The following is a 26,685-nucleotide window of genomic DNA, read 5'->3' as shown; positions in this document are numbered from 1 at the left end:
ATGAATCTTTACTTTCTCTCATCTCATTTGATGAGATGAGAGAAAGTAAAGATTCATGCTCATTCAACTCACTATACTCATGCTAGCGTTCACGGCGTTAACTACACATTTAAAGCGTCTAACAAAAACGGGCACAATGATGACAATAACTGAACTAAAATCACAATCAGAAACATCAGATTGGCTAAATATACATTATATGTGTGTTTTACAGTGTTAGAAAGAAATGACACCAACCTCTCCCACAGGGGAATTGTAGAAAAGGGGCAAGGCCAAAGGGTACACTGTATTTATAGGGTTGCACCAAGGAAGAAGAAGAACAATGAGGAGGGGCTCTGATAAGGAATATAACTACAGGCTTGGAGGTCCTAACAGTCAGGTATGAAGAACACAATTTGTGTAATTATAACAATGTGTAATTTATGACACAGCAATCTGTCTCTATTATTTAATGAAATGTTCCGAAGATGCTAATAATTAGTGAATTTTGTTTTAAACTAGTCTTTAATTATGTTGTAAAAACTTTGAATTTCAAGAAGATTTTCACATCAGTGTGCTTTATAATGTGCTAATAATGAAAATGACGCAGGGCCCTGAACACATCATGTGTTAATGCCTTCACTCAGAGCCTGCAGTGACCACAGAAAGTGTGCAGCTGATAAATGAGGGTCCACGTCCTCATGCAGACTGACAACAAGAACAGGGTTCATGAAGATAACAGAGGCAGCTTCAACAACGTCACATGTCATACAGCATCTCTAATCACAGCCTCAGAGGCCACAAAGCGAAGCAGACAGGTGCATCCAGGTGTGACCACCGATAAAGTTCACATTTATCAGTGTTTACCTTTGTGTTTGTTCATGATTAGTGCAGCCGCCCTGATAACTGAGCGTGCTCTCATCATTTTAATGCTGTGGTGCTTCAGACCAGTCATATAACACAGTGTTACAGGGAGACTCCTCTGTGTTTGTCTGACAGAAGAACATCCGCTTCATCCATCACAGACTCGAGGCTGGACCGCCTGACTTTAACAGGAATCTGTAGCCTCAGTGCTCCACACCAGCAGGAGGCGCCAACGCACCGGTATCACGCCCTTTCACCTCCGACAGCGAAGAAGAAGTGGTGGAGTAAAAGAAGAAGAAGGGAGCGCAGAGCTGGAGTTAGCAGGTGAGGAGTGTCCCGGTTCTGTACTCTCACTTGACGGTTCTGGTCGTGTTTCCGGTTTGGTCCGGTTCCCAGCAGCGCTCGGTTCCGGTTCTGGTTAGCTGTAGCTAGCTGCTCGTTAGCTCTCCGTGCTAACAGCTGCGTTAGCCTGTGTGCTGCTAGCTGTTAGCACCAGGCTGTCGTAAATAAGCTTCCATTATCGGACAGAGACGCCTGTCAGTCACACCTGAGCGTGGCGTGACTCCAGCCCGGTCACTGCGCAGGTGAGAGCACCTGTCACACCTGCAGGCTGATGACGGCTGGCAGGGTCAGTCTGAGAGGCTGTTTGTTCTGGTCCAGATCAGGAGGTGGGTTCGTGTTGGTTCCTCAAGGTGCTTCTGATGTTGGGGTAGATCAGTGTGTCAGCCTCTATAATCCAGATGTTTGTCACATGTGGAGTCCAGCTGTAGAAGTGTGTGTGTGTGTCAGCGGGGAGCTGGTTCTGATTGGTCCAGGTGTTCTCCTCACAGTCACGTTAAGTGTGGAGGAGGCCTCGTGTTCATGTTGACTCCACCACAGCCTGAGGGCCCTGCAGGAGCCTCTGATGCAGACACGTGTGCACCTTTAACCCTGTGAGGAGCGTTCAGTGTCAGAACCCTGCGATGGTTCCTCGGAGGATCACGCTCAGTGGCTCAGGTGAAGGATCCAGAACACCTGCTGCTCCTCCTCCATGTTTAGAGTAGGAAGCTGAATACAGATGTTTCCACACTGTGGAGCATCTGAAGTGCAGATGTTTGAAACACGCTTTCTTGTACTTTAGACAGAAAATGTCGAGCATCGATGTCGTCCTCACTATAAGCTGTGACTCACACACTGCCCGCCATAAAGGAAATGCCTATACTGATGTGGTGTGCAGGTGTGGCTGCCTCCATTATGAAGACGAGAGCACTTTCAAAAACACAGAGTTACAAAGAGTCCCTGAACTACGTGTTCCTGCTGAGGGACTGCAGGTGGAGCTCACAGCTAAAGCTGCTTCTTTGTTTTATCATCAGGGTGTCATCGAGGTCTGTTGCCATGGAGGACCATGCTGACGTTGCCATGGAGAACAAGACAGAGGTCCCAGCCTCCGACGCCCCGTCCTCTCCTGACAAAGAGCCGGCAAAGCCCGCTGCGCGTCAGCCACACCGCCGCACCTTAGGGAGGAGGGGCCAGAGAGCAAAGAGGCGGGGTCATATAGAGAAAAAGCGGGGTCAGAAATCGAAGAGGCGGGGCCAGGAGGACAAGAAGGAGGGCGTGACGGTGAAGAGGACGTGGAGCGGCGGGAAGCGCCGTTGGGACAAGAAGCATTACTGCGTGTTCTGCCGACGGCCACAGGTGAAGATCGCACGCCACCTGCTGAGGAAGCATGCCGACGAACAGGAAGTACTGGCTGCCAGCACCCTGCCGACAGGCTCCAAAGAACGCCACCTGCTGCTGGAGCACCTGCGCTGCCGAGGCAACTATCTACACAACATCGAGGTCAGTTTGTGCGTCTTACCGGTGTGTCTGCTACCGGTCAGTTTACCTGTTTCTTTCAGGTGCCTTTAGTTGTTACCTGTGCAACTAAATTAATGTACATTTGTCATAGCCATGGACTCCTGCCTTATCGAGGAGGAGGGGTTTGTGTGTTCCTGAGATTCTAGAGTCTACGTTTGAGCATGACCGTCTCCAGCCAGAATCCTGCTGCACGGCTTTTAACTAAGCTACGTAAAAGAGCATTACATTAGGGGTTCACATCAATTCTAGCTTGAATAACACGATATTGATTCGTTAAAATCCTGAATCGATTTTTAAATATAAATGTGTTTTGGCCGAAACACATATTTGATCGGTATGTTCTGACGGATCAGAACCAGTGAGATGTCGGCTTTCTCACGAACACGCCATCAGGTGAGAAAGCCGACAGCCCACTGATTGTGATGCGCTGACGGGTGCGCGCTTTGTGTTTACGTCTTTTTTTTGTGTTCGATTCTCAAGATGCAGTTTTGTCTCTCCAACCAAAGTTGACTTAAACCATCAACAAAAGAAGATCCAAACTATGCTTCACATAAACATCGTCATGAATTCCCTCTTTGGGGACTTTGGCTGTTTTGCTGCCACCACGATAAAATCCCACTTCATGCACATCCCTCGCTGTGTACTTGAAGAACAGTTTCCCATCTAAAAATCTGTTTTCTGCTTTATTCACTTGCTTATTGCACACAAGACTCATTTCTGCTGTTCAATACTGAAGAAATGTAAACTTCTTAAAATTCTGCAAAATTCCAAAACCCCTGGCTGTGTCTGTAATCGTCTGTAACTTTGCTCTGCTGCACGTCAGCAGCATCAGGTAATGTTCACATGTTGATTCATGACTTTCTTTCATTTTTGATCTACTGCAGAATATTTTTAACTGCTATAAAATCTCAGGCCAGAAAGTCACCTTCATGTTCTTCTGTTTTATCCTCAGGTACTTTATCACAGCAGATGTCTTTGTGTCAAAGTCTCACATATATTTTATAGATATAAAAATGGTTATGTGTCACATTTGGCTACATCTTAGAATTCATTTTAAAATCTGACCTTTACAGCTTTGAATCCTGTCCTGTCCATATTACTGATCTTTTAGAGCCTCACACTCAGTCTCGCAGCCTCAACCTGTTGGTATGTTTAAACCTGAGGGGACAGATCTGAGCGGCGTCCCCCAGGTTGTGCAATTCTCTGGATTCCCTGGATTGTATTTATTCTTTTAAACATCATCTTAAGACTAATTTGTTTAGACTAGCTGAATATTTGATTGTGCTGTTTTATGTTTATCTGTTTTATATTATTCTGAAGCACTATGTGGTTTTTGTCCTGTGAAGAGTGGTATAGATCAATAAAGTAAAGTAAGTAAACCAGGTGGTGGACAGCAGAGGGGACCATCAGGCTGAAGGATCAGGGTTTGTTAGTCCGTGGTACCTCAGAGGCAGCCAACAGGTACAGGCCAAATGAGACGTGGCTCAGGCTGAAGGTAAACCTCAGGTGTGCGAGCAGTTTGGAGAGGTTTGGACAAACCGTGATTCAGGAGGAGAAAGCAGTGCTCCACCTGCACTGTGTGTAGTTTAGGTGGAGTGCTGCTGACTTCAGCTGAGGACATAATCAGACAGTGGAAGGAATTCTTCGACGACCTCCTGAATCCCACTCATCCTCCGTAAAGGAAGCAGAGTCTATGTTAATATTGTCAAGGTTTGAAAAGTGCTTGAATTTCAGGTGTGGTGCTTAAAAGAGCTTGAAACTGTAACAGTATTTCATTCAGCATGAATAACTGTCTGACTGCATCATTTTCTCATCAGAGAAATGTAAAGTGTACTCAAAGTGTAAAAGCAACATTTCTGCGCCTCTGCTTCCTTGGACCGCTGCATATTTGTTTCAGTCTGAGTCACTCACTGCAGTCATGGCAAGGACCAAATCCACCTGAAAAGTAAAAGGATTTGGCTCTTTTCACAATGTCAACGTTTTAAGGCTCAATAGATAGATTTCGAGACTGTTCACGTTGCTCTTTTTTAAAATTATTATTATTTTGCTAGTTATCAAACTCGCAGGATAAATGATTGTAATGCAATAAAGCTACTACAGCAGCAGTAATGTGAGTTACCTCCCTCAAGTGGAAGCTTTAAACGTTACAGCCCGATACAGGGGCGGATCTACAGGGGCGGCTCTACAGGGGCGGCTCTACAGGGGTGGCGGCAGCGAGCAAGAGACAGAGACAGGTTTTGAGATGTGGAAGATTTGTGATGCTTTGTGTGGAGTGTATAGTTAGCGTGTTGGGTTGTTGTTGTGTGTCAGTGAGGGCACTAATGAATGTCACAAAGGCAGATTGCAGTGTAAAGACTGTCTCCACTGTCCACCTGCTGCTGTCGGGCCTGCAGGTTTTTCCCTGTGGTGGCTCCTCTGTCTGCTGGTGGACAAACACATTTTCTTTACTGACACAAATAATTATTGGGGCATCTTATTGTTAACTGGTTTTAGTTAGTGCAGTGGGTGCATTTTTAGATAAATAGTTGTATATAACTTTGTTGTTTAAAATATATAAGTTTGCAAAATGTACAAGTTGTATTTGTATTTGCAAGTTATGAAAATAATTTTATGGTTGTTACAGTTTAAATCCTAGTAGCAGTTTCTTTTTATGTTTTTGTGTGATTTCAGGTCAGTTGTGTTACTACAGTATGTCAGTGAACACATATCTGTAAATTCAGACACGTGAGACTGAGCTGAAGAGAATGATACCAAACAAGGCAAAAAACATTTGAAGGTGAAATACAAGCTTTCTCTGAAAGGTGCCTCTCCTCTCCCTTAGAGATGGGGGCTCCTGGTGAGGTGTTCTGGGCATGTCCCATCAGAAGACCCAGGACACAGTGGGGAGATTATGGGTGGGAATGTCTTGGTGTTTCCCAGGGCAAGCTGGAGGAAGTAGCCAGGGAGAGGGAGGTCTGGGCTTGCCCCCAAGACTCGGCCCCAGATAAGCAGAACAAAATGAATCAATGGATGTATTTATAGCAGGAAGTCACATAAACAGTTGCCTCAAGCTTTATATTTTAACTTAAAGATGCTACAATAACACCTGTGTTTACCTGTCTGTTACCGGTGAGGTTTTCTGTTCCTTACAGGTACATTTACTCCGCCTCCCTGTGTGTCCTCAGGTGATCCGGCAGGGCACTGGTGAGATTGTGCCATGGCGTCAGCCCTCTGAGGATGTGGATGCGAGGAACTACCTGCCATGCCCATTGTGTCTTGGATTTTTCCTTCGTGCTGACCTGTGGAAGCATCAGGTGTCGTGTCGCAAGAAGCTTGCCATCAACCCGTCCAAAGCCGAGGCGAACGCTGACCCCGCCAACGACGCCACCTCTGGTTCCACAAGTAAGTTGCCCTGTGATGTCACCAGAGAGGACATACCTGAGGATTCCCTTAGTGAGACTGCAGAGACCGGGACCAAACAGCTTATGACGTCTGACCCAAGTGTCGATCAGAACACGACCTCTGACCCCGCTGTGAACCGAGCCAGGAAACGGACCAGGGTGCAGGCAGCAGCGTCGCGGCTCCTGCCGATCTCCAGTGGAGCGTCTGAGAGCTGCAGTGAAATCCTGCATCGCATGAACCAAGATAATGTGTCTTACGAGGTCAGCTCACATGTCTGTCTGTGCACCTAACACTATCTACACTCTCTGACCTTTCTCTGTGGTAACTGGCTCCTCTCTGCCTCCAGGTGAAGTCTGATTGGCTGATATGTAAGTATGGCAACAAGCTGATGGGGAACCAGGATAGTGGTCAGAGGAGGTACGACTACGTAAGCCAAAAGCTCCGGGAACTTGGCAGGTTGCTCCTGGCCGCTAAATCCCTTGACTCCGGCGTCCAGAGCCTGCAGGACCTGCTGGCCCCAGGTCGCCTCAGCCTGGCGCTGTCCGCGGCCAGGAAGGCAGCGGGAAACAGGTGGAGCCGCCCTCCACTGGCGGTGAAAACAACACTAAAGACAGTCTGTGAGATTGCTATCGGAGAGAGCCTGCAGGACGGAGACTGGGAGGCTGCCGCCAAGACCACCGACTTCTACCACATGCTGGGCCGGGAGTGGGACAACCTGGGGCTGCAGAACCCAGATCCAGGTGAGACCACAGTCCAGCCCCCCCTGCTTAGTTTAGCATCTTCAGTAACGTCCAGTAATGTTTGGGTTAGGAAGAACCAGGATGTGACTGTAGTTTTGGATTTTCAGCTAGAGAAGTTTGGATCCCAAAGTTTATGTTACTGACCCAGTTTTTCTCCTTTTCCAGCTGCTACAGATGGAGGAACTAAACCAAAGAAACGACCTGTCCAGATAAGACTGGACAAGGACCTCAGACAAGAAGGTGAGTCCACACCTCGCCGCAGGTTAGGATCAGTTCCCGAACTTCTAACTTTATAGAACCAGTTCTTGGAGCTGTTTACCTATCTGTGCCCACCTTTGTTCACAGTTCTGTCAAAGAGCTCTAACAAACCAGTGACCTCTGTGATTCCACCTGAAGCCAGAATGCAGACATCTGTCTCAGGTGAGTCCACCTGGATTCATGTTACTACTTTGACTTTAGCAGATTAGTCTCATCGTGCAGCAATTCTGTTGGTTTTTCAGTCCCTGTGGCTCCCAGGAAGGTCCGACGGCGGCCGTGGTCCTCTGCAGAGAAGGAGGCCATCTGGAGGCAATTAGGAGTCCATGTTCTGGTCCAGTCCGTACCAGGTAAGGAGGTCTGTCAGCGCTGTCTGGACTTAGAACCAGTCCTCAGGGGGCGGCACTGGAAGGACATCAAGAACCAGGTTCACAACCAAATCCAGAGCCAAAAGAAGCAGCAGTTCCACGCTCAGATGGAACTCGAGAAGAACCAGGATCACCAAGCCCAGCTCCAGAACCAGAAAAAGCCAGAGCAGCAGCAGTACCAACCTCCAGTCGATGAACAGGGAAAGGACCACCGCCTGAACCAGAAGAAACCACCATACCAGTCCCAGATGGACCAACATGATCCGGATATTTCTCGGAATCAGAAGAGATCACAATACCACATCAGCATACACCACCAGGCCCAGGATAGCATCCAGAACCAGAAGAAACAACAGGAGCACGCCCAGCTGGATCACCAGGACTATCTACACAACCACAAGAAGCAGCTGTGTACCCCTAGAGTGGACCACCAGGACCACAGCCAGGTCCATAAGAAGCAGCTGTATCAGATGGACCAGCAGGCCCAGCCCCTGCAGACCCTGGACCAGGAAACGTCTCTTCTAACCATCACAACCTACAGACCTGATGGGTCAAATCGAGCTCCTGGACATTTGCTGCTCGAGCGGGAGCACAACATTACAACCTACCCAGTTCTGCACAGACCACCGGGACCTCACATGGACCAGCTGCTGCCCAGAATAGACTGGGCCGAGGATGCTCCAGCCCCGAACTATCCTATCAGCAGGCCACTGGGCAGGACCCTGCTACAGGATGTGCCCCCAGGAGGACCATCCTCTGACCCACAGTCGGGACATGTACACTTCTGACCGGTCCAGGTCTAGAGGACTTAATGATAGGTTGGCCCTTCTCAAAGGGTGCATATCAGATTTGGTAGTAAAAAGACCTGCTTTTATGATAACACATGTAAACCTTTCTTAGAAGGAATTTCCTGTGTGAAATTAGTATTTGCCTCCTACAGGACTGTATACCCTATACTATATACCCCCTCCCCCGTATGTTCTGGCAGTTCCAATGGGTCTGGTTCTGATATGTCAGTCTAGTCAGGAGATGAACCTGGATCCTGGTTGAGGTGCTGTTAGATAGGTGAAACAGTTCAGCTGTGATGTACCTGAGTTATACCAACTACGTGCCAGTGCCTGATCTTATTATAAAAGGCAGGTACCAAAAACCAAAACCAGCACCTTAGTGGTCCAGTGTTGGAGCCTTTGATGTTACCTGTTCTGGGAGGAGCTCCTGCTGAAAGATCACAGATGGTAGCGTCAGTCGTCAGATACTGTCTTCCATAATCGGAATTTGCCCCAAATGTATCTTCATAGGAAGATTCATATGAACCAGCCCACAGCTCTATGTCTTAAACCTGTAGAACGGTGGGCTGGTTCTCTGAAGACGCTGAGGCAGAACCAGCTCTGTGTGAAAGAGCTAATGAAGGGATCAAGGCCCTTTGCCCTCATTTCTCCCATAAAGGTGTTTAAAGTTCTCTGTATGTTTAGTGTATGGTTCTCCTCACACTCCTCTGTGTGATGAGCACTGGGGCACAACCCCTGACAGAGAGGCCAAACAGGTGGTTCTAAACGGTTCCTGCAGGTCCCTGTGAGTCCTGGTCTGTGGTGGTCCTGTAATGGTACCACTGCATCCTAAAAATAGCAAGTTGTCATGTCACAGGCTTATTCCAGAAAGGATGACATTCATTTTGACCTCAGTATTCTACACACAGTACTCCAAATTAAAATTCTTAAAGATTTATTAAAACATTTAGAGAAAAATATAACACATGCACAGGTATTCTCAGCCTTTGTTAAAATATGTTGTTGAAGCACTTTTTGTTACAGAAGATCAGTGTTGGGCAGGGTTTTAATAGTTTTGCACGCACACATCAATGAAAACTAAACACACTTTTGCTATAAATTCAGTTAATTTTAGTTAGTTTTGTGAACACTCATTACAGTTTTAGTTTTTCCTTTTTGTTTTTATTTCCATTAACAGAAATGTTTTTTCACTTCTAGTTTTCCTTATTTCGTTAGTTTTCATTAACGATAATAACCTTGGTGTTGGGAAGGTTACTTTTAAAATGTATTCCATTACAGAATACAGAATACATGCCCCAAAATGTATTCTGTAACGTATTCCGTTACGTTACTCAATGACAGTAACGTATTCTGAATACTTTGGATTACTTAATATATTATCATGTTTTTACAACAACGTGAATGTACTATTGCTGTGTGATTTATTACTGTTACTGAAGGTCCGCGACTCCGAACTGTAGTAAAGGGACCTCTGACTAATACGGCGGGGTCCCTGTCGGCTCGTAGCTGAAAACTAGCTTTACTTTGTTGTCTGGGTCACTTTGCTTGCAAGAGACAGAGAGAGGCATTGAAAGACTGCTCCAACGGAACTTATTGTTTCAGAGGAAAACACGAACACAGCGTACAGTCGAGTCTTAACAGCTTACTCACAGCTGGGCTCGTCAGGCACTCTTCTTGGCTGCAGTGGTTATTATTATATTTACATGCTTCCAGCTCCCGTTTTTCCTCGGTGACAGCTCGTACTTCTCCTTTTTCCTCCCTCCTCGCTCACAGACACATAACGTGTATGGCAGTCCATTCTCCCTGCAGCACGGACTACACTGCCCATGATGCTACATTCTTTAGAGCTATGCCTGTAGCATTCTGCCTGTTAGCTTAGCACAACAACGAAAAGGCGCTCTGTCACCCAGGAAACACGCAGAGAGAGCGCATCACCCTGTAACCATGGCAACCGTAACGCTGCCGCCTGGAACAACAGAACGTAGCTGTCAAACAAACCCAAACAGTCCTGACCCGCCACAGTATGAAACAGCAAAGTACCGCAGTGTAATCCATTTATTTCAACAAAGTAACTGTATTCTGAATACCACCTGTTTAAACGGTAACTGTAACGGAATACAGTTACTCATATTTTGTATTTTAAATACGTAACGGCGGTACATGTATTCCGTTACTCCCCAACACTGCAGAAGATGAACCTTCGCCCAAGCTCAATGTCCAGCACACTTTTGGACCAGGTTATGTCTCATTCGTCTTTTCCTTCAGAGAGTCCTTCACAGGCCTTTGGGCAAACTCCAGGCGGGCTGTCGTAGCTGGTTTCCTTTAGCACCCACTCGCCTGAGCCCGCCTCTGTTTGTGTCGTGCTCTATTACATTTGAGTTTCACCTCAATATGTGTGGGGTTGTCATGGGAACACAACCAAAATCCCATGTGTCTATGTGCCACAAACACAATGGAGGACATTGAGGCGATGGTATACCCGCTGCTTGGTCTGTGGGTGTTTGTCAGACTCGAGCACCAGGATGTCAGTTTGTACGTAACCATTTCCCTTGTTGCCGAGTTTCAGAAATGCCAGGTGTCATCTAACTCGTGATTCATCTAATGATACCTCTGGCTGGCCAATCGGGGGGCTTTTGATGTCACATTTTTAGACTGACTCTGCTCGGTTGGAAAGCCAGGCCAGCATTTGCTAAAAAAGTACCTGGTACCAGGTACTACTCCCTGATGGAAAACCCTAGAAACTAGGTTGAGCTCAGCCGAGTAGGTACTAGATGAGAGGCGCAGAAGATTGCCCAGATTGCAGACATTACTGACAGATCAGTGTGCACAGCTGAAGAAACATGAGTGTCGGGGCTGTGAGTACTTATGTCCATGTTATACTTTTACATGGACAGTCAGCTGACTGTGCAGAGACGGTTTACTGTGTGCAGAGGTGAAAATGAATGTCATGGAATAAGGCTGTAACGTGACAACACGAGGAACACTGAATGCTTCCAGGATGATGTGCAGAGATCATCTATGATGTTTCTGTGTCTCCTGCTCGTCTCCCTTTAATCTGTCTTCATCCACCCCTCAGTGTTCCTGCTGTCCTCTCGTCTTGATGTCCCTGCAGCTCCACTTTATCACCACTAGATGGCAGACTTCTCCCTGTTTCTGGTCCCTGTTAGAGGATAAGAACATGTTACAGTCCAGACTGCGAGCTGCTGCTTTTTCCTCCACATGTCGCATTTCTGATGTCCTGTAGAGTCGCTGATCCACAGGTGATCGATCCACAGCTGTGGCCTGCAGGAGGAGCACCAGCTCAGACACTGAATGGCAGCAGGAGGCTCTGTGTGTGTTTAATGTGTAATAAAAGTGTCTGTAACTGTCCTGTGATGGAGCCCTGTCACACTCGGTCCTTTTATTTCATTATATCTGTTTCAATAAACGAGTCCCGCTCTGTGACGGTTCAGACTCGTGTTCTTCAGTCTGGAGGAGACTTCAGGAGCTGTAACTGTTAAGAGTTAAAGGTCTGATGTTTGGACACACCCGGACAGGTTAGGATGATGTGCGGAGCAGATGGAGACACAGAGGCTTTTATTTATGCACAGGAAACAGAATTGTGTTATTCATTATGATGAAGATGGTGTGGCATTAAGAAACATGCAGAATAATCATGATAAAACCAAGTTTCCACAGAGACGAGGTCTGAGTTTGGACCTCAGCACGACTGTGATAGAAGAAAGTTGGGTTTAAGTCACTGCAGCATAAACACATCATAAATAAACTGTGTGTTAATAAACCAGAACACGAGGACCTGTCTGCTCTACTGTGAAGTCGATCTGCAGGTTAAAACACACCTGAGGTACTCCCAGAGAGGATCCAGCCAATCAGGAGGGCCGAACACAAAGCACATGTTTCTGGTTTGTGATTGGCTGAGCGGTCGACAGCCGCCATGGTTAAACAGACTCTGTCTGGACTCAGACTTGCATCATCCTCTCAGCTGTCACACTGTTTCAAGCTAGTGCACCACTGCAAGCTCTGCTATCGATCACTGATACCAATGCTGATACTTCTAACTTATGTAGGGCAGGCGGTGAGTCGTGACATCATCATCATTTTACCAATTCTGAACACATTTTAATGATCGCTCAACAACTGGGACTTTACCTTTCCACAGTAGTTACCACAACAAAACGCACCCTTCAGCTTTTATTTTGAAAGTTTTTCTGGGAGACCATGAATGTTCCTGTCTCTGAAAGACTTTGGTTCAGCTTCTGTTGTTTAAATGTGCTGTAGGCTGCAAAAATACGTTTAACACATTTCACTGGTCTTCGTGCTGAACGTAGAGGATAGAAACACAGTATTGCAGTAGTATTGATCCGACACTAATACCAGCGTGGTATCAATGCTATGGATATGTGGATCGATCCGCTTGCTCTATTAAAACTAGCATGATGTTTCCTAAACACTCAGGCTGTGTCCTCAGACAGACTCTGTTTCAGCTCTGTCATGTTTACTGAGCAGAGTGCATGATGGGATACAGCACTCAGGTGAAACTGGACAGACTACAGTGATACTGGCTGAAGGCTCTGCAGTCACTGGGAGATCCAGCTGTTTTATCTGATCCAGGCATGTGATAATAACACGTTTGCTTTAAAGATAAAGCCTTCGTCCTGCAGCTACGTCCCACATCTAGACTGGACTGCTGCACTTCTCTCTGGTTGGGCCTTCAACACCCGTCTCTCCATCGCTTCCAGTCAGTCCACAATGCTGCTGCACGTCTTTTAGCAGGTGCTAAAACACCACTGCAGTTTGGCTAATTTATGTTTATGTTTTGTTGTTGCCCTTTTAAATGTTATTTTGTCTTTGCTTCAAATACATCACAGTTACTCTTTGGTCCCATAGCTGGCGTTCTGCACTGGATCACACTGTACGAACTCTTACTCAGATACAACTTTAAAGAAATAAGAACATTTTAAAAACACTTTTTGTAAGAGACTTAATAATTTTTGACTGTAAGCTGAACACTGAATACAGTCTACGGCAAACATCTACAAACTGAGTAAAGCCAGTGTCACAGTGTAACTACATTAAATACATCACACTTCAGTAAAGTTGTAGTGTTTCAAAGAAAAACTACAATTTCAGTTTGGATGAATCTGGGTTCATTAATTCTGACGAAATCAGCTGCTCTGTAGTCAGCATCATCATAACTAACACATGTATTTATGAACCTGTAGTATTTGTACACACAGTGTGTGTAGTGTGTCAGTATAATTATATACTAACCTGTAGTACTTGTACTGTTACTGTCATTTCCTCGGGGATTACTAAATATTCTGATTACAGTTCTCGGGTGTTTCTAATAAACTGGCCGTGCGTGATGACGTCTGCTCAGTCGATCAGCTGCTGGTTATGGTACACGTGAGTGACGTCACGGTCACGTTCCCCCTCACGGTCCGGTCTATGATGTCACGGTCTGTCAATCCCGCAGAGGGCGGGGTCTCCTTGCGCCGCGATTGGCGAGCCGGGCGGTGACGTCAGTGGGCGCTGAAGGGGAGGGGCTTATCCCGGAGAGCGAGTGTCCGCGCGCTCCGTCAGCCGCATCCTCGTCATCAGGGACTTGGAGAGCCTCCATCATCACCTCGTCTTTCATCACCTCCATCACCTCCGTCAGCTCCATCATGTCCGGCTCTAAGGAGGACGACCGGAAGGGCTCGAGTGAGTGGCGGGAATTCTTCTGGAACCCGAGGACGCACGAGCTGCTGGGCCGGACCGCCGCCAGCTGGGGTCAGTACCACGGTATCCGTGCGCGTCTCCGCGAATCGGTTTGTGTGTTCACGGTATCTGTGCACGCGCACAGCTGATTATTGATTACTGATCGATCACGCGGATCGATCGTGCTAACGGTCCGTTTATCAGCCACACTCTGATCATTGATTGAGCAGAGGGCAGCCGGTTAATCGATAACTAAAGCTGTGGTTTCCAAACTGTGGGGCGGGACCCTCGGGGCAGACGGGATGTTTTAGCTCTGAACTGATGTATTGATTATAATCAATGAGTATTGGAGCTTTGTTAGCAGAGGGTTTACCTGTGAACACCTGCTGAGGACGGGGCTAACACACCTGAGCTCCTGATGTCAGCAGGGTGCTCCCACCTGTCCAGGTGTACCTGCCTGTCACAGGTGGGTTGTTACAGTCGTCCTATTGTCTGCTCCTGGGCTCACTCACAGCAGAGATCACACACAGAGTGCTTTATTTTCTGATATTGTTTAAGATGAGACCGTTCATATGTTTATAGCACCACAGAACTCTGCACCTCGCCTCCTTTGTCTCTCCACACGTGGGGAGGAGGTGCTGTGAATCTCATTGTACATGCTTACACTGCCTGAGCGTCTGCTTACCTGGATGCATCCAGGTGATCGTCCCAGGCTGTTTCTGATTGGATGAAAGCTCTGTTGGTCTGCACCTCGGCTTAAATCTGGTTTGTCTCAGACTGAGTCAGCTGCACCTGAAGAGGTGTGTTTGAGGTCAGAAACAGCTGTTTCTAGCTGTTTCCAGATGTGTCTGTGAGCTCAGAGCTCCATCCTCAGGTGATCTGTTCCACGGTCCAATCAGCTCGCTGTGTCACAGGTGGACTCAGAGATCAATACAGTCACAGACTTCAGTTACTGATAGTCGATGAGCAAACATCAGGAGGAACGTCTGTCTGATTCTGTTACAGTGAAGGCTGATAACTGATCACAGCTGATCAATAACCCTGATCAGCTCTGATCAGCTGACTCTCATGACGACCAATACTGAAGCAGTGATGTTGGCAGCCTCTCTCTCTCTGAGTGAGAGTGATGCTTGCTCGCCCTCTGACAGCCATGTCCTGTATGAAGGTCATTCTTTAATGTGTGTGTGTGTTCAGAGTACCATCCAATCAAACTCGTCTGTTTAATCCAGATTAAGACACACACTCACACACGGGCAGATATGTTAGTGTGCTCCTGAGGACTCTTAAAGGGACAGTACAACATGTCACTGACTCAGATGAAGGTTGTAGTCACTTTACTGGTCACATGACCATAGGGGGTGGAGACAAAACATCCAGAATCAGGCAGTTAGACCACAGTGAGGTCGCGGTTTTTCAGGAGGGAGCTCGGGAGACGTTCTTGTTAAAATGATCTACAGCTGGTCCTTGAGGGGGTACCAGTGTTATAGAAGGTTCTAGATTATTCTGAAGGGGAACAAGGTGTGTTTGGACAGAGCTGATGGAGTTTCTGTGGAAGGTCTGTAGGAAGGACGGAGGGGTGGTAGTGCTCTGGGTGGAAACAGTCACCTCAGCTTTATTCACACAGTACCGGTTCACAGCAGTGAGACAGAGTTTCTCTCAGCTCCTGTCAGAGGTCAGAGGTCACAGTGAAGAAACACGTCTGCAAGCCTTACACACAGCTCTGCTATCACTTCAACATAAATGAAGACAGAAAACTAAACAGCAGTGACGTTTGCAGGGTTACTGAAGTTGGGCTAGCTGGTATATAAAACTTCCCTTCATATCTAAAATTTTTGACATGAAGGGAAGTTTAGAAATCGGCCTGTAATGTGAAAGAGCGTTGGGGTCAGAGTTGCTTTTCTTCATAACTGGTTGCACAACTGCGTATTTGAAGGCAGTTGGAACACAGCCTGATGACAAGGAAGAGTTCATTAAAAGTAAGATACAGGGTCCAATAGTGGTCAGCTTCCTTAATAATGCGGGAAGGAAGAATGTCATGCAGCGTACTGCAGCTTCTCAAACGATCAATTATTTCTTTTAAAGTCGAAAAGGATACGGGCTCAAACTGTTGAAAAGCCATAGAGCATTCAGACTGCCGGCAGATATGGCGCCCTTAGTGCTGAGATCTTATCTATAAAGTAATTTCAGAACCTTTCACAGAGAGCTGGGGAGCATCCCTCTGAGCAGCAGAGCAGGGATTAGAAGATTTTAAATATTAGTAATAATTTCTGACAGAAATGAAGCTTTTGCAGTTTGGACAGTCTTCTGATATTTTGATTGGCAGTTATGCAGGATGTCCAGGGACACCTGGAGTTTGTCTTTTTTCCATCTCCTCTCAGCTCGGCGACATTCCCGCCAGAGAGCACGAGTGGATTCATTCAGCCATGGTTGGTAATTGGCCTTCAGCGTTAAGTCATTAATGGAGCCACAATGTCTGAAATCGAGGAGCATGTTGACATAAAGGAGTTAGCACGTTCATCAGCTGTATTACAGTAGATATCATAAAAAGTAGAGTTAGTAAAGGCCGCGGAGAAGCTGGTGATCCATACATCCGTACATCCGTAATGCACACGTCCAGACTGGATGACAATACCAGATCAAGCGTGTGGTCTTTAACTGGCACTAGAAGGCATGAGCACATCACCCCTGTCCTCGCTAACTTACACTGGCTTCCCGTCAAATATCGCATTGGTTTCAGAATCCTTCTGCTCACTTTTAAAATTCTAACTAACGTGGCCCCTAGCTACCTAACTGATCTGCTTGATCTGTACAACCCAAGAAGAGCACTAAGATCCTCCAGCCAACTGCTCCTAATGCAACCAAGGTCTCGTTTAACAACCAGAGGTGACCGTGCTTTAGCCATTGCCGCTCCTAGACTCTGGAATAATCTCCCAGTCGAAATCCATACATCGGAATCAATTCAATCATTCAAATCACGCTTAAAACCACACTTGTTTAAATTAGCTTTTGAACAAATCACTTTGAATTTCATTCGGTCTGCACTACACCAACTAAATGCAATTTTAAGTATCATTGTACTATTTGTTTCTTGTTCTGGCCGCATTGCGGTTTTATTGTGAAGCACTTCGATGTACACTAGTCTTTTAAATGTGCTGTAGAAATAAATTTTGACTTTACTATATAATGATGTGCTTTTGATCGCTAGCGACACAGCTATGTTAGCATAACACAGTGAAGCTGGAGGATGAACGCTAACCTTTTTCCACTCAATAACAGTTAGAATGAGGGTTCCTGATGGTTAGAGACAAATGTAATCGCATGGCAGGATGCTGTAAACGGACCAAACTTCAGTCAGGAGAACAACTGAGATAATCCATCCACAATACGAGGTTAGTCATTAATGTACTGCAACAACACGGGAATAGAGCAGCTGTGAGAGAATTCAACATTAATGAATCAATGGTACAGAAGTGCAGGAAGCGCAGTTTTTGGCTTTCCTCATGTTCCGAAACGTGAACATAATTTGCAGATGATATTGCTTGCAGCCGCTGCAATGCTTTCAACCAAAACAGGTGCAGCTAGATGACACCATCAACATGCTCTATCATGGTAGAGCGGTATAGTCAAAATCTACTGTTGGAAAGTTGAAAGGCTGTCCCAACTTAACTTTTCTGTTTTGGAGGCAGTGAACGCAGCGTACAGTCGAGTTTTAATAGCTCTGCACTGGCTGCAGTGGTTTCTTTCAGAGTCATGTTTATCGGTGTGTGTGCAAACACATACAAGGAATTTGGTTCCGGTCGATGGTGTCTCTGAAGCACCACAGTGTAAAACACAGCAACATGTAAACGGCACCAACAAAATAATAATTCTATATACATAAAAAACAGGATTACGGAAATGAATACCACAGAGTGTATAATGTACAATTATATCTAGCAATGTGAAGCAGTGTGACAGGTCAACTGTTTAGGAGGGAGACACCATACCAGACTATGACGGACAGACTCAATGACTGCAGTGTATTTACAAGCTTCCCTCTTCCGCTTTTTCATGGGTGGCACCTTGTACTTTTCACTCTCTTTTTTCCCCCTCCCTCGCGCTCACACACACATAATGGAAAGGGCAGTGCCACTCATTCTCCCTCCCTACACTACCCATGAGTAGGGATGGGTACCAGTATCCGGTGCCATCATGGCACCGGATACCGGTTCTGACATAAACGGTAGTAACCAGACCGAAAAGCAGCGCACATTTCGGTGCTTTTTTTCGGATAAAACCTAAACGATACCCATCCCTACCCATGAGGCTACATTCTTTAGCGCTATGCCTGTAAAACTCTGCTCATATTAAATCATTTTTTGAATAATTTTAAAAGTGTTTCTTCACGTCAATATGTGAGCCGCAAGTGGGGATGACATGGAGTGCAGGTGACCTGCAGGCCACAAGTTTGAGACCCCTGGCCTAAGGGAAGCATGTACAGTGGGGCAAAAAAGTATTTAGTCAGCCACCGATTGTGCAAGTTCCCCCACCTAAAATGATGACAGAGGTCAGTAATTTGCACCAGAGGTACACTTCAACTGTGAGAGACTGAATGTGAAAAAAAAATCCATGAATTCACATGGTAGGATTTGTAAAGAATTTATTCGTAAATCAGGGTGGAAAATAAGTATTTGGTCAATAACAAAAATACAACTCAATACTTTGTAACATAACCTTTGTTGGCAATAACAGAGGTCAAACGTTTACTATAGGTCTTTACCAGGTTTGCACACACAGTAGCTGGTATTTTGGCCCATTCCTCCATGCAGATCTTCTCGAGAGCAGTGATGTTTTGGGGCTGTCGCCGAGCAACACGGACTTTCAACTCCCGCCACAGATTTTCTATGGGGTTGAGGTCTGGAGACTGGCTAGGCCACTCCAGGACTTTCAAATGCTTCTTACGGAGCCACTCCTTTGTTGCCCGGGCGGTGTGTTTTGGATCATTGTCATGTTGGAAGACCCAGCCTCGTTTCATCTTCAAAGTTCTCACTGATGGAAGGAGGTTTTGGCTCAAAATCTCACGATACATGGCCCCATTCATTCTGTCCTTAACACGGATCAGTCGTCCTGTCCCTTGGCAGAAAAACAGCCCCATAGCATGATGTTTCCACCCCCATGCTTCACAGTAGGTATGGTGTTCTTGGGATGCAACTCAGTATTCTTCTTCCTCCAAACACGACGAGTTGAGTTTATACCAAAAAGTTCTACTTTGGTTTCATCTGACCACATGACATTCTCCCAATCCTCTGCTGTATCATCCATGTGCTCTTTGGCAAACTTCAGACGGGCCTGGACATGCACTGGCTTCAGCAGCGGAACACGTCTGGCACTGCGGGATTTGATTCCCTGCCGTTGTAGTGTGTTACTGATGGTGACCTTTGTTACTTTGGTCCCAGCTCTCTGCAGGTCATTCACCAGGTCCCCCCGTGTGGTTCTGGGATCTTTGCTCACCGTTCTCATGATCACTTTGACCCCACGGGATGAGATCTTGCGTGGAGCCCCAGATCGTGGGAGATTATCAGTGGTCTTGTATGTCTTCCATTTTCTGATGATTGCTCCCACAGTTGATTTTTTCACACCAAGCTGCTTGCCTATTGTAGATTCACTCTTCCCAGTCTGGTGCAGGTCTACAATACTTTTCCTGGTGTCCTTCGAAAGCTCTTTGGTCTTGGCCATGGCGGAGTTTGGAGTCTGACTGTTTGAGGCTGTGGACAGGTGTCTTTTATACAGATGATGAGTTCAAACAGGTGCCATTCATACAGGTAACGAGTGGGGGACAGAAAAGCTTCTTACAGAAAAGCTTCTTACAGAAGACGTTACAGGTCTGTGAGAGCCAGAGATTTTCCATGTTTGAGGTGACCAAATACTTATTTTCCACCCTAATTTACGAATAAATTCTTTACAAATCCTACCATGTGGATTCATGGATTTTTTTTTCACATTCAGTCTCTCACAGTTGAAGTGTACCTCTGGTGCAAATTACTGACCTCTGTCATCATTTTAAGTGGGGGAACTTGCACAATCGGTGGCTGACTAAATACTTTTTTGCCCCACTGTATAATGTAAACAGAATTGGTCCTAGCGCTGAACCCTGTGGAACTCCATAGTTGACCTTGTGTTTACAAGTCACCAATTTATCTAGACAAATATAACACGGACAGCACTACCTTCAATCTAACAAGGTAGTACAGAGCTCTTAATGAAACATTAGAAAGCTTATCAGACCAAAATAACTGCACAACCTGGCTCAAAGGATGTGACAAGGAAGAGAGAGACCACACAAAGGCTTAATATGCTATAAGATATTTTAATGGAACAAAGTAAAGAAACCTAAAAACAGATTAAGTGGTGCGACATCCATGGCTGAATGCACCATGTCAGGATAAGCTCTCGATCACCCAGGGAAGCATAAGGAGCCAAGAAGGAGACCTGGATGTTCAGTCAGAGTTTCTTTATAACACACTGGGGACTGGCCTACTAAGGTGTGCTGCATCTGAAACTGGGTCAGCTCCACCAACTAGACACCTGAAAGAGACAGGCAACAGGAAAGCAAGGCTAGCCCACTGGCTGTCACAGTGAACAGGTAAAACCTCTGTTCCTCGAGTCGCATTCAGGTAGCTGTACAGGGCGTTGACGATGACAACAGTGGGTAGATTATATCCTTAAACTCAGCTCTGCACTTTCAGAAAGACATCTACTGTGATGAAATCAGTGATGGGGGACATACAGGACAGTGAGGACCTGTTTGTTCTCCACCGGCTCTCTGCCACTATAGCAGGGCTCTAGACTAACTTTTTGCCAGGGTTGCACCGGTGCGCCTAAATTTTTCAACCGCATCGCTTAACACCGCAGTTTTACATTTGCACTTTTTAGGGGGGGAATTGAAGTCCATACAGACAATATTCATTTGTAAATTATTAACTAACAAACTTTTGCTTAAAGTGCTTTGTCAATATTGTGGAAAATGTTAAACTTAATCATCATCTCGGCTCCTCTGACGACATGTTTGCTGCTGCCTGCTGCTGAAAGGCAGTGGGGAGAGGGGACACTTGGGCAGTGCATTTATCGCAGCATATAATGTGTTTCCTGGATACACTGCTGCTTTTTCAGCATTCAAAGAATGATGGCACCGTGTCAGAGCTGGCTATGAATGTCAGACAGATCAGGCCTTAACTTAACAAAAAAGTTATCAATCGTTCTTTTCATCTTTTCTTATTACCCACAGCTACATCCACTTCTCTCAGGTCTAGGCTGCTCACTAGGGCTGGGTATCATCACTGATTTCTATAATCCATTCAATTCTGGTTTTCAAAGTCCTGATTTGATTCAATTTAGCCTCACACAGTCAGAAATATCATAATTCTGATCATTTATCAGTACTGATACATGTGAGGCTTCATCAGCATTGTGAACATCACAGCAGATGCCTTTGTGTGAAAGTAACTGAGAATAAAACAGAAAAACATGAAGGAGATTTTCCTGGTCTGGCTTTTTATAGCAGATAACCTTAAAAATATTCTGCAATATTCTGCAATTTTGCATAATTTTAAGAAGTTTAAATTTCTTCAGTATTGAACAGCAGAAATTAGGCTTTCTTGTCCGAGGTCATTTAAGTGAAAAAAGAAAAAGACAGCGCTGTAAACAACGGTAGACTGGTGGATAATAAGCCAATGAATCATGTTGAAAACAGATTTGAGACGGGAAACTGTTCCTGAAGTACACACAGAGAGAGAGAGAGCTGTGCAGGAAGTGTGATTTTTATCGTGGTGGAAGCAAAACAGCAAAAGTCAGAGGGAATTCATGACGACATTGATCAAATGTGAAGCGCAGTTTGCTGCTTCTTTTGCTGCTGGCTCGGTGAATTTTGGTTGGAGAGACAAAACCTGCAGCTCAGAATCAGCGCAAAAAGACGTAAACACAGAGCGGACCGGACGCATCAGGATCGCTGAGCTCCGACAGCGTGTCCGTCTGCGGGCCGTCGGGTGAGAAAGCCGAGAAAGACAAAGCTGATTCTGATGCGTCGGGTCCGCTCTGTGTTTACGTCTTTGTGTGGAATCCGTTAATGAATCGATATCGCTTTATTCAAGCTACTCACCTCCCACTTCCACCTGCACTTTCAACTGGACCACGGCCAATCAGAGAGGTCCCGCCCCTGACTATCTCTGATTGGTTTAGTCCACGATAGGGACATAATGTGTGTCTGTTGTTGACCACACGGAGAGTTGCAGAGATTTTTTTTTTGTTACTGTTGCGAGATCGATCAACTTTAGACCAGACAACAAACGACGGAGACTCCGGAAAAGTGCAATCAAACGATGAGTTTTATTATCACAGGAGAACAACCAACCGTCGGCATACAGAATGTGTTGCTCTGACAAAAATACAATGGGTTTTGGTTTTATAGGATAAAATATCACACCTACGTCAATACAGTTCAAAAATACCTGGTGACAGACGGACAAAAGTTCAACTCGTACAGACAAGGGTTCATCACATATACTTTAAATAACTATAATCTGACATATAGCTTCTCTTTTCTACATTACTTGCCTTTTAAGGTAATAACTTCAGGTCTTAGCATTTCTGAGAGCTAATAATGGACCCACGTCATTAATCCCTAAATAGAGTACTTTTGCAGCCAGTCTCAAACTGAAGTAGAAGACGCTTAGGCCTTCACTCAAACCTGCTACTACATTAATATGTGTATTGTAAGCATGCATGCAATTAACCTACTATGTTCTCATCTCCCCTCAGCATGTATCATCTGGACACTCTCACCAGTGAAGCTTAAAACCTTCTAGAATGGAACATCAACTCTTAACCAAGCACATTTATGCATTGTGTATAAAATGAACTTAACCTGTAAAAATAGAAAGGTCAATGTGATGACAGACATATTCAATGCAATTTTATGAACCCTGCAGGAAATATTACTGATAAATGATACTGTGAAACATGTTATTAATACATTCTTCATAAGGCAGATTATATGGTAGCACTAAAAGAATCTCTGAATCCCAACATTACCCAAACAGTTGGTCGCACAGGTGCGACCAAATATTTATTAATCGCACCACTGAAAAATTTGGTCGTATTTGCGACTAAATTGGTCGCACTCTAGAGGCCTGCACTCTTCCCAGGTGTGGATGAGGACGTTTCATCTGATGAGGAAATGAAGGCTCTCAGTGAGCGTGTGATTCTCTCACCTCTGTCTTCTCTTAGTGGTTGGATGATGGCGGCGAGCCTGAGTCTGCCATAGATATTGTCATGTGACCATCAGAGCCCCTCTGAGGTCAGCTGGAATCAGACGATGGATGAAGAGGAACAGAGGCTGAGCAGATTACAGTACCTCCCCTCCCCCTCACACCGATGACCTACTTCAGTATGAATCGAGGGGTGGGGGAGGGGCTAAGCACAAGAGGATTATAAAGATGACATTAGAGGAGGGAACGGGGGAGGGGCATGCTGTGCTCTGAGTAACCATGGTATCACCTCCCTCCACAGGGCTGATCCTGCTCTTCTACCTGATCTTCTACCTGTGTCTGGCGGGCATGTTCGCCTTCACCATGTATATCCTGCTGCTCACGCTCGACGACTACAAGCCCACCTGGCAGGACCGGCTGGCCACTCCAGGTGAGGACACCACACCCACAACAGAGAGGGGCGGGGTTTATCAACAGAGGCTCATGAGGCTCAGCTGTGATTGATTAGCGCTGACCTGCTTCCTGTTTCAGGGATGATGATTCGCCCAAAGGGAAACCAGCTGGAGATCACCTTCTCCACCTCAGACACCGAGAGCTGGGACGGCTTCATCCACAACCTCAACTCCTTCCTGTCCCGTAAGAGCCCCGCCTCTTTAACCACTTATCAATATAACTGAAAGGTTACCTGCCAACTTACCTGTCACACCTGTGTCTGTACCTGTGTGTCTGCAGCGTACAACGACAGCTATCAGGTTCAGACCAACGATGAATGCACACCTGACGAGTACTTCATCCAAGAGGACAGCGGAGAGGTATGCCTGTCTGACCTACACCTGTCTGTTTGACCTACACCTGTCTGACCCACACCTGTCTGACCCACACCTGACTATCTCACCTACACCTGTCTGTTTGACCTACACCTGTCTGTCTGATCTACACCTGTCTGTCTGACCTACACCTGTCTGTCTGATCTACACCTGTCTGACCTGCTCTCTCTGCAGGTGAGGAACAATCCCAAACGTTCCTGTCAGTTCAATCGGACGATGTTGGAGGAGTGTTCGGGGGTTTTGGATCGTTTCTATGGTTACGACAAAGGACAGCCGTGCATCCTCATCAAACTGAACCGGGTATGACCTCTGACCCCCATGTTAAGCCACTCTACACTCTAGTGTTACTGCAATGAAAATGATTTTGCCAGAGGAGGAAGTGCTTCCTGTCTGTAGGTTTCAGAAAGCGGCCAATCAAAAGAGACTTTTAACCTCAAACCCTCCAATGACATTCTCACGAGCTGTTCTTCTACCTGCTGCAGGTGATCGGGATGTTACCGGGGAAGGAAAGACAGTCTCCTTATGTCACCTGTGCAGCAAAGGTCTGTAAACCTGTCTGTCTGTAAACCTGTCTGTCTGTCTGTGAACCTGTCTTCATCTCACCTGTGTCGTCTCCATCCTCAGAGGTACAGAGTGGGTGAAAATGAGTGGGTAAGACCAGCAGACCAGGAAGTAGATCATGATAGAGTCCCTTAGTGCCTCCATCACAGAATCACAGCAGAGTTACGTGTTAGTAACCTCCAGTTCCAGGTTATTGAAGCGTATTGACGACCAATCAGAAGTATTGATCAGTGTGTTTGTGTGCAGAGGGAGGACAGCGACAAGATCGGACCTCTGGCTTATTATCCTCCTAATGGGACCTTCAACCTCATGTACTACCCGTACTACGGCAAGAAGGCCCAGGTACTCGCTCAGTATTCACTCAGTGCACACTCATGTACATGCTCAGTGCACACAGAGTACTGTACTAATACTGACATGCGATGTGTTTACTGTCTCAGGTGAACTACACTCAGCCTCTAGTGGCCGTGAAGTTCCTGAACGCCTCTCTGAACACAGACATCAACGTGGAGTGTAAAGTGACCTCCAACACGCTCGCCGCCGGCAGTGACAGGGACAAGTTCGCCGGACGCGTCTCCTTCAAACTGCGAATCAACGACAAATAGACACACACACTGACACAGACACACACACACACAAACACACACAAACACGTGAAAGCTGCACTCATCCAGATGTTTCCACTTCCTGTCACAGCCTCACACTGACCAGCTGTATTTTATATTTCCATGTTGTGTTCACTGACCAGGGTCATGATGCATTCACTGACCAGGGTCATGATGTGTTTACTGACCATGATCGCGATGCGTTCACTGACTGTTTAAAGTGTCTGTTTCTCAGTGGATTCCCTGGTAGTTGTAAACATACAGTTTCTTTCTCTGATAGGACCCCTCGGTGCAGCTTTAACTCAGACACACCCACCCTCAAACCGACCAATCAGCACGCACACATAGTCTGATGTCACTGCCACTGGAGGCCAGTGACAGGCCAGTGTTCACCTCCATGGTGGATCAGTCTGCATGAATCAAAGAGAGAATTATTGATCCCTTAATGTACACTTTATTGATTGTTTATTTATTTGTTTGTTTACGACGTGTTTGTTTACACTGACATTCTTTAACTAAAGTCAGAGATGAGACGTGAACACAGAAACACTCAGACATCGACTCTGATTCTGTATCTGATGTCACCTTCTTGATGTCACGGCTGTGTCATCAGAAAAAACGATCAGGACCAATCACAGTAATTAATGACCTCATAGTCAGGTGACTGATCAATCAGCCAGTCTGGAGTCAGATCTCAATTCTCTGATAATGAGCCACATCTTCTACATCATTCCCAGTCCAGAAACCACAAACCAGTTCACTAACTGGTTTGTCTTATCGGCCATGATAAATGTCTCCTCTTTTGTTGCCACGGAAACAGCTGAACTCACAGCCAATCGGAAGCTAGCTTTAGTTTCCATTCCCGCAGCTTTAGTGTGATGATGTCACCTCGTTTCTTCTTGTCCTTTTTGTGTGGCTGCAGCTGATTGGCTCCTTAGTTAGAAAATCAATTAGTGCTCACCTGGGTGAGTTAGGTTAGTTAACGAGGTAGGAAGTCGTTAATGTTTGCTTTTGTTTGTTATTTATTTGTTTGTATGTGTGTTTCTGTTTCCACCATGGGACTGAGCATGACAACACACACACACACACACACAGTCAGTGTCCTCAGCTCCGTCGGGGAAACACCCCCACTTACCTGTACTCCTGTCCACCAATTGTCTTCCTTTAAAGAAAGGGCCTGGCCAATCAGAGGTTCCTGCTGTATGATGTCATCTACTGTTACCTGCTTGTAACTGGTTGATTTCTCCTGCCTGAAAATGTCCTTGTGTTCAAACAGCGAATAAAAAAAAGCAAGAAATTAAACAACAAAAACTATTTATGTGTTTCATTGGGGGGGGGGGGAACACATCACTGCATCACCTGTGCAGTGATGTGTTCCTGAGGATGTTGTCATGGAGACGAGCATCTTCCCGGAGGATGGGTGAGTTTTCTGTCAGTGCTGAGACTGTTTCATGTGTCTTACATAAGAGCCTCAGTTATATAAGAGCATGAGTTGTAGACAGAGGTGAGCCGTGAGCCCTCTGCTGGTCACAGCCATGC

General features: G+C 46.0%; 1 protein-coding gene across 5 annotated transcripts; it reads left to right on the top strand.

Moving 5' to 3' along the window:
* Positions 1-837: 837 nt before the first annotated feature.
* Positions 838-26,452, top strand: LOC120726348. 5 transcript variants are annotated; one of them, XM_040019848.1, is made up of 14 exons: positions 1,866-2,059; positions 2,196-2,661; positions 5,844-6,320; positions 6,407-6,800; positions 6,966-7,040; positions 7,146-7,220; positions 7,301-7,405; positions 23,455-23,583; positions 23,685-23,789; positions 23,886-23,965; positions 24,155-24,280; positions 24,463-24,522; positions 24,788-24,883; positions 24,982-26,452. In XM_040019848.1, exons 1-14 carry the CDS (start codon positions 1,971-1,973, stop codon positions 25,144-25,146), a joined length of 2,442 nt encoding a protein of 813 aa, XP_039875782.1. In that variant the 5' UTR covers positions 1,866-1,970; the 3' UTR covers positions 25,147-26,452. The 5 variants fall into 5 exon arrangements, with proteins under 5 accessions (XP_039875783.1, XP_039875784.1, XP_039875785.1 ...); XM_040019849.1 differs by lacking the exons at positions 1,866-2,059; positions 23,455-23,583; positions 23,685-23,789; ... (3 more) ...; positions 24,788-24,883; positions 24,982-26,452 and adding an exon at positions 838-1,167 and having other exon boundaries at positions 7,301-9,350; XM_040019850.1 differs by lacking the exons at positions 1,866-2,059; positions 23,455-23,583; positions 23,685-23,789; ... (3 more) ...; positions 24,788-24,883; positions 24,982-26,452 and adding an exon at positions 1,210-1,427 and having other exon boundaries at positions 7,301-9,350.
* Positions 26,453-26,685: the final 233 nt, after the last annotated feature.

This window comes from Simochromis diagramma, unplaced genomic scaffold (genome assembly GCF_900408965.1).
Source record: "Simochromis diagramma unplaced genomic scaffold, fSimDia1.1 OVJJ01000485.1, whole genome shotgun sequence".
Lineage (NCBI taxonomy): Eukaryota > Metazoa > Chordata > Actinopteri > Cichliformes > Cichlidae > Simochromis > Simochromis diagramma.
The sequence above is the reverse complement of the archived record's forward strand: the minus strand, read 5'-3'. Positions and strand labels throughout refer to the sequence as shown.

Coding starts and splice junctions, on each gene's coding strand:
- LOC120726348 (XM_040019847.1), top strand. CDS start 1,971: ATGTCGAGCATCGATGTCGTCCTCACTATAAGCTGTGACTCACACACT. Junction 6,801..6,965: donor GCTGCAGAACCCAGATCCAG/GTGAGACCACAG, acceptor CTCCTTTTCCAG/CTGCTACAGATGGAGGAACT. Junction 7,221..7,300: donor AATGCAGACATCTGTCTCAG/GTGAGTCCACCT, acceptor TTGGTTTTTCAG/TCCCTGTGGCTCCCAGGAAG.